General features: G+C 44.7%; 1 protein-coding gene across 1 annotated transcript in view; it reads right to left on the reverse strand.

Annotated features, from left to right (window-relative positions):
• prkcda (protein kinase C, delta a) overlaps positions 1 to 12,301 on the reverse strand; it is a 58,818-nt gene that overhangs the window by 17,251 nt on the left and 29,266 nt on the right. The window contains exons 8-13 of the mRNA XM_072459735.1: positions 10,608 to 10,737; positions 10,137 to 10,237; positions 9,790 to 9,883; positions 9,594 to 9,721; positions 6,945 to 7,118; positions 6,779 to 6,870 (exon numbers count right to left, since the gene is read on the reverse strand). Coding sequence (XP_072315836.1) covers positions 6,779 to 6,870; positions 6,945 to 7,118; positions 9,594 to 9,721; positions 9,790 to 9,883; positions 10,137 to 10,237; positions 10,608 to 10,737 — 719 coding nt within the window. The remainder of the gene's footprint in view (positions 1 to 6,778; positions 6,871 to 6,944; positions 7,119 to 9,593; positions 9,722 to 9,789; positions 9,884 to 10,136; positions 10,238 to 10,607; positions 10,738 to 12,301) is intronic.

Consider the following 12,301-nt stretch of genomic DNA (forward strand, 5'->3'; position numbering starts at 1 on the left):
TGCTGGTGCTCAAAGTCAGGACTAAACATGGACCGGCCTCCTGCTGGTGCCAGTCAGGACTAAACATGGACCGGCCTCTTGCTGGTGCCAGAGTCAGGTCTAAACATGGACCGGCCTCCTGCTGGTGCCCAGAGTCAGGACTAAACATGGGGATGTTTAGCCTAAGCTTAAAACTGTTTTGTTTGACTGAAAGGATTTTCTTTGCACTGTCTTAAACTGTTTTGTGATTTCTGTCATGTCTTTGATTTTAATGAATTTGTGTGTGAAGCACTTTCCCTTGTGTACGAATTATGCTCTACAAATAAACTTGCCTTGCTCATCTGAACGAGCCCCAAGCAAGTTTTTCCGTCACAGTATCGGTACATTATCCACTCGGACTACAACACCGGCTTGGGTGAATAACAGCGAGGCTGCTCCTCCTGTCTGCGGGCGGCTGTGGCATGTCGCACGGCTGGTGTTTGAGCCCATGGTGCACTACAGCTACGCCATGGAGAAAGTTAAGCGTTTATTATTAACAGTTTGTGGATGATGCGTAACAGGAAAGGTGCAGTTAAACTGCAGTGTCTTGTAATAAACGCGTAACACACACGTAAGACATTGTTTTAAAGGCCAGGAAACACTTTAACAAGTATTGCAGGCTTTTATGTAGTTCTAAACTGTCAACTCATCCAAGCCCGTTCTTTTGCGTCCTGGCCGTGGTGCTGAAAGTGAACTGCTCACTGGTCACTTTGAACGTCGGCCCCTAAACTACGACTTTTTTCTCGTTATTTAATGACTTTTTTCTCGTTATTTAATGAGTTTATAGTCGTTAATTTACGACTTTTTTCTGACTTTGACTTTTTTCTCATTAATTAATGACATTATTCTCGTAGTGCAGCACTTTTTTTTGGGGGGGGTTGGCCCTTATACTCCGTCGTACCATCATTCCCGGACTAAACCCAGACTAAGACGGCGCACATGCTTATAAACTCGACTTGTGAACCATAAATGAGGACAGGCAGCAGCAGAGCCACAGGAGCTGGTGGTCCTGCAGTGCAAACCCCCAGACTGCTGCAACGACCTGCATTAGGGCTAAATCATCCTTCATAAAAAGCAAGACCTTTGTTCGTGCACCTCGGACTGTAGGAACAAAAGGACAGCTGATTCTTGACACATGAGCTGAAGTTTGTTCAGCAGAGCTATCTGTCAGCTAGGCTCTGATTGGCTAAACCATTGGTTGTCAAACTTACACATAAAACATCTTCTTATTCTCAAAACTGTTAATACTGTAAGTCTTTTTTAAGTGATGAGACCAGCCATAGCGCTGCATGCACGCTCTCTCTTGCATGGCCGCGCTCCACCTGTTTGCATTTTGTGCACCTAAATTCAGTTCCTCGTTTGTTTCTCTGTGAATATGAGGCTGATTGTAATAAAACATGAAGCATTTTACTGAGAGCATGTCCGCTCTTCTCTCCACCATCGCGCTGTGTGTGTGAGCTGGTTTATCTGCTTCCTGCACATCTGATTAGAAAAAGTGGGTCACCAGAAAAACTTTTGAGAAACACTGAGCTAAACAATATCAACTGAGCGGTCTGTGATAATAATCTCCATAGCAACGGCATGGAAACAGTTGTTGGGGATCACGGGAGGAGGGGTCTAGCGGCAGCGCTGCTGTTGAAGTATGAATGCCAGAGCCGAAACAAACTCTGTTCTTGTTTTTGCAGCCTTAGGTTAACGAACAAACTTCCTGCTTCTTCTGAATTAGCCTTTAGTCCCGGCCCCTGAGCCCGCGGTGCCCGGCCCCTGAGCCCGCGGTGCCCGGCCCCTGAGCCTTTACTCCACCTCACATTTTTGCATAATCACGCCTCTTGTTTAGAATTCCACGCCCTGCGCTGTCATCAGTTGTGCCGACTGCAAAGTGTGACGAAATGAGCTCTGCTGCGCCCACGATAACGCTACCTCAAGGGGTAAAATACGGCCCTCTATTTTCAAAGGTCCCATAACATGCAAAATCGACTATTCAGAGCTTTTAATCCTCTTACGTTGCTATTTGTGCTTCATATATGTACACAGAGTGTTTTTTTGATTGATTCCGGCCGTTTTTTAGCTATATTACGGACCATCTCCTTTCCGCGAAATCGATTTACGACGAAACACGGCTCAAAGAGGCCCAAAACTCCATTAATGATATCGCACTCTTTACTATTATCACAATGGTGAAGGTTTATGTGGCAGTTGATGCAGCAACCTGGAAAATAAACGGAGAGAAGTTCTATCCGATACCGAAAAACCAGGAAATAAGAGCGCGATGGACATAAGACCTTTATATATACATAGATCTATAGATATATCTGTTCTGCGCACGCTGTAGAATTAACACCAGTTTTATTTAGTCTCAAAGTAGACTCTTTCTCACTCACTCGCGCGGAGCGGCGCACCGCGGAGCCAACAGCACACAGCTGTGGGGCTTACGTCACGGGTGGGCGGGGCACACGCACTCGCTGAGACTACGTCACGGGTTGGGCGGGGGAGCCAGATCGCTCTTCGCAAGGGTGGGGGCGAATATCAAACCAAGCCGTTTGCATTTCCGGGTTGGTGAGGGGGTCCAAGGTCTGGGTGATATTTCTTAACTATTATGTTAAGGGTGTTGCACAACCCTTATTATTATCAATTATACACTTAGGATAGACAACGAAACGTGAAAAAAAAAAAGCATGTTATGGCACCTTTAAATACAGAGAAAGCGCGGTGGTCTCATTTTCACCCAAATAGATGCTTTTACTATATCTGCACTGAGGAAAAACAGATTTTACTTAAAAAATCTGTTCAATGAACTACCGTATTTTGCGCACGAAAAGGCGCACCGGATTATTAAGCGCACCATTAGCTATCTGTGTACCATGTGTACTGGTCCATACATAAAGCGCACCGTACTATAAAGCGCATAAGATAAACAAAACAGACGGATAAGTCAGAGTCAGTTGAGCTTTATGAAACGCGTTCAACTCATTCAGATCAACATTGTTCAACATCAAAACACACTATGCTATCGCTAACAGACATTAGCATATCCAAATCAATTCTCAGTCAAGATCACTTGTAAACACGTAAAATACAAACACAGAACACACTCTGCTACCGCTAAAAGACACGTTAGCGTATTCACAACAACTCCCAGCCTCGTTCAGTTGCAACACGTAAAATACAACACAATACACTCACTTTTTCAGTTCATTCCTCGTCCTCAAATCCTTCAAATGCCGCCGTGTGCATCCCGCATAGCTATGACCAGACGTCCCGATTTACCTGGGACAGCCCCGATTGTTTACGTCCCGTGTCCCGGTTTAATGTCTGCTGGGGCGCATAATGGTAAAAGCAGCCAAAGTGCCGATAGTGCTCCGTGCTAAAATCTCTTTGGTCAAGTGATCCCGCATCTCGGACCCACGCGGCAGTTCAGTGATGATTCCGGCCTTTTGATTCCCACAGTTGACTGATAATTTAGCCCGTAAGCGCATTTCTAATAATGTAAGAGTTCCAACGGTCTCTTGGCCCAAGATGGCTCCTGCCAAGTTTCTTGGGGTCCTTCATTTACCAGTAGGTGTCTAGGCGTTGTGCCTGACTGAAAATGTTGTTTACGTTTCGACAAAGCGCACCGGACTATTAAGCGCACGGTGTGCCGCGTGCAGGTAGACTGTTCCCAGAATGCTTTGCACACATGTTGTTGGGACTTCCGGTTCTGGAGTACAGTGAACCCTCGTTTATTGCGGGGGTTACGTTCCAAAACAAACCCCCAATAGGCGAAATCCGCGAAGTAGAAACCTTTATTTTTTTACAGTTATTATACAATGAAATACTCCATAAAACATTGAAGCTCACGCGCGGCGCCGCTCTCACGGCGTGTCCCGCAGCTCACACGCGCGCTCTCACCGGCCTCTCACGCGCGCCGCTCTCACCGGCCTCTCACGCGCGCGCTCTCACCGGCCTCTCACGCGCGCCGCTCTCACCGGCCTCTCACGCGCGCCGCTCTCACCGGCCTCTCACGCGCGCCTCTCTCACCGGCCTCTCACGCGCGCCGCTCTCACCGGCCTCTCACGCGCGCCGCTCTCACCGGCCTCTCACGCGCGCCGCTCTCACCGGCCTCTCACGCGCGCCGCTCTCACCGGCCCCTCTCACGCGCGCCGCTCTCACCGGCCCCTCTCACGCGCACCACTCTCACCGGCCTCTCACGCGCGCCGCTCTCACCGGCCTCTCACGCGCGCCGCTCTCACCGGCCTCTCACGCGCGCCGCTCTCACCGGCCTCTCACGCGCGCCGCTCTCACCGGCCTCTCACGCGCGCCGCTCTCACCGGCCTCTCACGCGCGCCGCTCTCACCGGCCTCTCACGCGCGCCGCTCTCACCGGCCTCTCACGCGCGCCGCTCTCACCGGCCTCTCACGCGCGCCGCTCTCACCGGCCTCTCACGCGCGCCGCTCTCACCGGCCTCTCACGCGCGCCGCTCTCACCGGCCTCTCACGCGCGCCGCTCTCACCGGCCTCTCACGCGCGCCGCTCTCACCGGCCTCTCACGCGCGCCGCTCTCACCGGCCTCTCACGCGCGCCGCTCTCACCGGCCTCTCACGCGCGCCGCTCTCACCGGCCTCTCACGCGCGCCGCTCTCACCGGCCTCTCACGCGCGCCGCTCTCACCGGCCTCTCACGCGCGCGCTCTCACCGGCCTCTCACGCGCGCGCTCTCACCGGCCTCTCACACGCGCGCTCCCACCGGCCTCTCACACGCGCGCTCCCACCGGCCTCGCAAACTTCAATTTGGCAAGCGGTACATATTAATCCATAACGTTATTGATACACAGGTAGAGAAGACGCGGAGAGACTGTTTAGCCAATCAGAATGCAGAACACAATGCATGATGCAAATCCGCGAAGCAGCGAGACCGCAAAAAGTGAACCGCGTTATAGCGAGGGATCACTGTACTGTAAATATAGTCGCGCATTGGTGTCTCGTGTCCAAAATCTTCTTCATGTACCACACAAAATATCTTCGCGGTCAGTAAGCACAACCAGAAATAAACCATATATTAAGCGCACCGGACTATTAAGCGCACGGATGGCTTTTGAGGACGTTAAAGACTTTTACGTGCGCTTTATAGTGCGGAAAATACGGTAGTTCTGTTTGTCCACATTTCAAAAGGGTAAAATCAGACACAGCACCTTTAAATCGATCGCCAGGGCAAGTAAGAATGTCTTTGTTCTACAAGAGCCGTGGTTTCTTCCATACATCTATTTTAAGTCATAAACGTGTGGGAAAAAACAACTGTTCCACGTTTGAAAAGGTCTTAAAGCATCTCAATCTGTGCCATTGTCCTGTTTTTGAAGCGAGTCCCGGGCCTCTGGAGGAGGATCACTCGAGCGCCTTGTACGGTTTGATACAGAGCAGATGCCGAAGCCGACGCGAAGCACTAAAACCACATCTCAAACTGCAACAGGAGGTGAAATTAATAAACACTTTATTACAGGGAGGAAAGCGGAGCAAGGACGGGCCAACTTTAGATATCTGCAAATCTTTAAAGTGGAAACAGTACGAATCTAACGATAATAAGTAATACATTGTAATCATTTTGGTCTTTGTTTAAGGCTATAGGCTGCAGGTGAAAAGTAAAAAAACTTTAATTTAAAATAACAATTTTAAACTTCTCCTGTATTTCTGTCACATAAATGTAAAAGATGTATACCTGTAACTAATTTTCCATCATGTTTTCATATAAAGATAAGGCATTAAGGCGTTTTGCTCGTTTTTACGAGCAAAACGCTCGTGTCAAATCTGGAACATATAAATCTGACAAATGGACAGAGCCAGGTTTAAGTGTCTTGCTTCATAAAAAATGTGTTGCTTGTAGTGTCTCACCTTAAAGGTTGAATGAACGATTTTTTTGGCATAAATCTGAGTCTTATTTCCTCGTGGCGTGGACTGCCGATTAGTCCTGCCACGTATCAATCATAAAACGCACCTACCGCTCACCTGCAGCCGCATGCGGATCGTCCCACATTTCCGCGTGTCTAAGCGCATTGATCTATCATAATATAGTTCCCTCAGTGTACGGGGCAAAATGAAGACGGAGAAAGACTGTTCGAGCTGACTCAGAAGTGGACTGAAATCTACGGGAGACGAGCGATGCGATCCATCGCACTAATAAACAAACACACGTGTGTGTTGTATCAGTCCGCACGGGGGAGTGCGCATGCGCACTTCCGCCTGCATTCTCAAATCGCAGAAAAATCGTCCATTGCGCCTTTAATTCAAAATTCTTATATTGTTAAAGAGCTAATAATTGGTTTAATATAGTGGGTCAACAAACATTGTCATTGAAGTATATGACCACGTTTGCTATTTGTGGCATTTGTTTTTGCAAGATTTTAAGATATAAAATTGGAAGAAAAATTATAATGTCGCCTTTTAATTTAGGGCTGGGGGATAATGACAATATCCTGAAAACAAGATGACGATAATATGTAAATCCAACAGAAATGTGTCAAAACATGACTTTTAAATGTGTTAGTTGAGGTTTAATTATCAGACAATGTGAAATGTCTGTAAAATTAATCATAAAAGTGCAGAAATATCACTTACCCTTATTTGAAAGTTTACAACATAACCTTTTTTATTTGTATCAGTTCTTTTACCGTATTTTTAAATAATAAATGATATACTTGCAATTCAAATTGAGCAAAATCCTTCAAAACATTCCCGTTCTGTTGTGTATTTGGATATACAGTTTTGGCTTGTGGATGCGATTCCTGAGACTCACGTGGCTCGGTAAAGCTCGAAGCGTCCTTTCTCCTGAATGTGAAACATCAGGTCTCCTCCGTTGAGATACTCCATCACGAAGAACAGATGCTCCTGTGAACGAGTCAAAGGCATTTTGAGACGCCAGTGTGTGGGACTAAATGCTGCCGGACGGGCTCAGGACTCGCCTTGCTCTGGAACGTGGAGTAGAGGTGGGTGAGGAAAGGGTTGTCCCAGGCCAGAGCCAGAACGCGCTTCTCGATCATAGTGCATTCCACGTCATCGTCCATCAGCACCACGTCCTTCTTCAGAGCTTTGACGGCAAAATACTCCTCGCGACCTTTCAACTCCGCCAACAGGACCTGCCAAAAAAATTAGCAAGCGAAGAGGGATCAATGTATTATTTATTTCTTTGTTATTATTCCTTTTGTGTGCAGTTTGCAGAAAGCGCGCAGATATGGGAACAAATCAATCTAAAAGTGATGTGTCCATCCCGGAGACACCTGTCATGCTGCAATGTCAAATAAATATGGGAAGGAGTGTCTGGAATGTCTGCCAATGTGGTCCAATAAATTTGGATTTGGCTAGGTGATTTTTATTTGTATTTTTTATTTAGTTAATTTTATTGTATTTCTGTTTCTGTAATTTCTTTGTGATTCCTGTTGTGTGAAGCACTTTGAATTGCCTTATGTATGAAATGTGCTCTACAAATAAACTTGCCTTGCCTTTTGTCCTAGTGAACGAAACAGGACTCACCTTTATATCAAGATTTGCTGATGTCAAAACTATCATTTCCTTTTTGTACTACATGTACAATAGATTTATACAAAAAGAGACGTAGAAATGTAAAAGTAATATTGAGATAATAACTAAAATGTGGATAGGCATAGATAACTTATTATAATTTTATATTTTATTTGAATTATAAGCACTAATGAAGCCACAGCAGAAAGAGGACTCGTGGAAGTTAACTGAAGGTTTGTTAGAGAATTGTGAGTTTAATCTGCCTGTATGAATTTGTTTTGCATGAATGTGCATTTGAGTGCATTTGGTCGTGTGAGTGCAGTTTGGGGCTGATATATGGTCAGAACATTGTGGTCGTTCATCGTTTTGAGAGGCAGGGCAGGTTTTTACAGCCCTAGTCAGCTCCAGTATCGGGATCAGTGATAGTGAGGCGTCAGACAGGCTTCAAAGATGGCATGCAACTAATTATTTTATATCCCAGATAGACACATTTTGTTATACTTTTTTGTGAATAGAGCCTCGTGGAACACTGGACCAGCTCTATACCCTCCATCGGGTGCTCGAGGGTTCATGGGAGTTTGCCCAACCAGTCCACATGTGCTTTGTGGATCTGGAGAAGGCATTCGACCGTGTCTCTCGGGGTGTCCTTTGGGGGTCCGGGGCCCTTTGCTCAGGGCTGTCCAGTCCCTGTATGACCGGAGCAGGAGCTGTGTTCGCATTGCCGGCAGTAAGTCAGACCTGTTCCCAGTGCATGTTGGACTCCGCCAGGGCTGCCCTTTGTCACCGGTTCTGTTCATAATTTTTATGGACAGAATTTCTAGGCGCAGTCAGGGGTCGGAGGGTGTCCAGTTTGGGGACCACAGGATCTCATCTCTGCTGTTTGCAGACGATGTTGTCCTGATGGCTCCATCAAACCGGACCTGCAACATGCACTGGGACGGTTTGCAGCCGAGTGTGAAGCGGCTGGGATGAGAATCAGCACCTCCAAATCCGAGGCCATGGTTCTCGACCGGAAAAAGGTGGCTTGCCCGCTCCGGGTGGGTGGGGAGTCCTTGCTCCAAGTGGAGGAGTTCAAGTATCTCGGGGTCTTGTTCACGAGTGAGGGAAGGATGGAGCGTGAGATCGACAGGCGGATCGGTGCAGCGGCTGCAGTGATGCAGTCGCTGCATCGGACCGTTGTGGTGAAGAGGGAGCTGAGCCGAAAGGCAAAGCTCTCTATTTACCGCTCGGTCTACGTTCTACCCTTCACATATGGTCATGAGCTTTGGGTAATGACCGAAAGGACAAGATCGCGGATACAAGCGGTCGAAATGAGTTTCCTCCGCCGTGTGGCTTGGCGCTCCCTTAGAGATAAGGTGAGGAGCTCGGTCACACGGGGGGAGCTCGGAGTAGAGCCGCTGCTCCTCCACGTCGAGAGGAGGCAGCTGAGGTGGCTCGGGCATCTGTTCCGGATGCCTCCTGGGCGCCTCCCTGGGGAGGGGTTTCAGGCATGTCCCACCGGGAAGAGGCCCCGGGGAAGACCCAGGACACGCTGGAGAGACTATGTCTCTCGGCTGGTCTGGGAACGCCTCGGGATCCCCCCGGAGGAGTTAGAGGAAGTGTCTGGGGAGAAGGAAGTCTGGGAGTCCCTGCTCAGACTGCTGCCCCCGCGACCCGGCCCCAGATAAGCGGCAGAAAATGGATGGATGGATGGGCCTTGTCATTATGGATTGTGTTATTATTAATAAAACCGTGATAGTTTAATACAGTTTGCAGATCTTTGTATAACCCTATCCCTGACATCTGAAGAAGGTTTCGGCTTTCAGAGTAACAGATCTAAACCAGTTTCGTGACCATGTCTTTAGGAAATATCCTATTTTTGTAACATTCTTAAACATGTGTGGACTCCATTTTGTTTGAACCCTGAGCAAGTTTGTGACAAGGTCTATATCTATTTCCGATCTACATAAATGCTAAACTAGATCCAAAATAGGACAAAATCATTGCTACAGCAGTTTTAACCAAGAACTTAGCAGAAAGAGGACAAAATATGGATAAAGCTGACTCTAAACTAAGAGGAGCCAGAGATACACTGTTTCACATTGTAACTGTACCTTTCCGAAGCTGCCTTTCCCCAGGACTTTGTGGAAGATGAAGTTGTCGACGCTGATACGCGTTAAGTGACTGATCTTGGACACGGGCCTGGGACTGGGTCCATCCCACAGACGCCCGTACGGACCATCTGAGATACAAGTGCTGTTACTAAAACATTCATTATCCTACACTATTACACTATTCTACAAAACTGACCGTTTATGTCGAGTCCAGCCAGTTTGTTCATCTCGTCGTAGATGCCGATATCAGGGAGGTCGGCCAGAGTCGGGTCTGAGCGACGAGTGGACTTCTGATGGAAATAAGGAGCATAAAACACATTAAATGTGTGTTTATAGTAAGACAAAGCATTTAGAAATGTTGTAAACCATCAAAATTTTTGTCCTTAACCCGAGTAAATGTTTATTGAACATGCGTCACACATTTAAAAATAAATGCTTTATATACCGGTATATGCATTCATATAAAGTGTTACCATGTTGTTGTTTTTTATGTACTTATTAATTCTAAATACACCAATACTTTAAAACAGACATGACTCTCACCTGGCTGACTTGGTTGAGCGCCTCTGCTAACAGTTTCTGGTTGATTCCACACAGATTTGCGACTTTGTCCTGACATTTGTGATGGACGTTCATAGTACAATCTGCAAACAAAGATATATAGCGATTATGTCAGTGGCCGACTAGTCAAACTGTTATTTTTATTGAACATTTACATTTTAAATACATTTTTGATCAATCAAAGGTTGAAATATGCTGACTGAAGGCTTCTTTTTTAATTGTTTTTATTTAATAATGCGACTTTTAGGTCATTTTATGTGGTTTGGAGTCTGTATAGTCCAGATAATGATTTTAATAAAATACAGCTGCAGTTATTTTAATTTTTCATAAATGACCAGTCACAATTGGTCGATTAGTCATTGCTCCTCAAAACTGCTGCTCTTTGCTCCAAATACATGGGCCGCACATTACACACCTTCAGATGTTTAAATGAGGCTGGTTTGTGACGTTTACCTTCGCACTTGAGTCCTTGTTTGACCAGGCCCCACAGCAGACTCCCACAGTGGTCGCAAAAAGTCGGACTCATGTAGTTATGGCTCTTAAAACGGTGAGGCATGTCGATTTTGAACCTCTCCTTTTGAAACTGCAAACATCAACGACAACAAACGTGATATAAAGGTGTTGGACGTTTACCGGAAACACAAAAATATGAATGCAACCTCATAGTCAAAAAAAATACAGCAATTTTACACCTGATCATTGAAAATAGAGAACACTTTACCACCGGATCGATAATAATTGGTTAATTGATAATCGTGATTCTTTAAGCCACGTTGTAATATTAAGAACAAAAAAATTATAATTATGGTAAAAATTAAGTCAATTTGAATTTAAACAGTGGTGGAAGAAGAACTCAATTTGTTTATTTTAGTAAAAGGACAGCTACAGGAGCAAAAAATACTCACGTAAAAGTGAAACATTCAAAAATCTACTTAAGTAAAGTTTTCAAGTACTTTTAAAATGTACTTTAAGAGTAAAAATATAAGCATTTCACACAGATTTTGAAAGCTGTAAAAGCATTAATTGTGGTGATTTTGATCAATTATGTGATTTTTTTTTTTGGTCAACAGAAGCAAATCCAATTAATTTCCTATTTTTTGTAGTGGAATCTATATCTATATATTTGTTTGCTCAAAGTCAACGAAAGCTTCAACTTAAAACCTGTTCGCAAAATATCACCATGAATGTGCTTAAAGTATCACCTCAAACCATGTGAAAAGTACTTTCTACTTCCCTGTCCAGTTCTGAAATGTAGTAGAAAAGTAGAGTAGAAAGTAGAAATATCTGCTCTCAAATGTAGAGTAAAAGTAAAAAGTTTAATAGTATAGATAGAGTACAGTACTCTTACTTTTGTTTGTTTTCTCTGTCACGTTAACTTTACTTTATCATTCAGACGGATCAGAAATCCGTTTACATACTTGCATAACTTATAATGCATTCTACAAAAAAGAAAATGTTGCTTTGATTTGGTCAAGGTGTCAGTAATTGCGAATAATTGTTAAATCGCCATGTTTCGTCTCACAAGGATCGTGACACAGAAGTTTGAAATCGCGAGAGATCACAATTTAGTTTGATCTAGGACCGCATGTGAAAATCAGGCTTCAAATCTTGAATCTGGTATAACATTTTTGAACACTGTCTTGTTAAAAAAAAGTGAATAAATTAAAACCATATTGCGCACCAGAGGCTGAAAAGTCTACAAGTTGAGCAACATTTAACTGGGCATGAAACAGTTTGCAGATACTTGAGATTTTTTCATTTAATTTTCTTAAATGTCGGTGGCAATGTTGTTTTCTGAGCTGCCCCAGACTCTTTGTGCCTCAGTGCACAGTGATTTTTCCTTTTTTAATTTAATTTAAATTTATACTACATTTAAATATATTTATATAGATTTAAGTATATTTCTGTGTAGCAACACTGGAATTTCCCCATTGTGGGACAAATAAAGGTTCTCTTATCTTAAACAAACAGGTGAGATCAAATGGAAATAAAAAGCATTGACTGCAGCAGTGATATGTTTACATAATCATCATAAAAATACATATTTATCCAACGTAATACTACTTATTTTTTAGAGAAGCTAGTTTCTGAACTTAACTACTATTTGTGGGCCTTGCTATAGATTTTAAAACAATTATATTATAAAT

Source organism: Eucyclogobius newberryi, unplaced genomic scaffold (assembly GCF_026437365.1).
Source record: "Eucyclogobius newberryi isolate DKJ021-1_F unplaced genomic scaffold, fEucNew1.0.hap1 SCAF_266, whole genome shotgun sequence".
Classification (NCBI taxonomy): domain Eukaryota; kingdom Metazoa; phylum Chordata; class Actinopteri; order Gobiiformes; family Gobiidae; genus Eucyclogobius; species Eucyclogobius newberryi.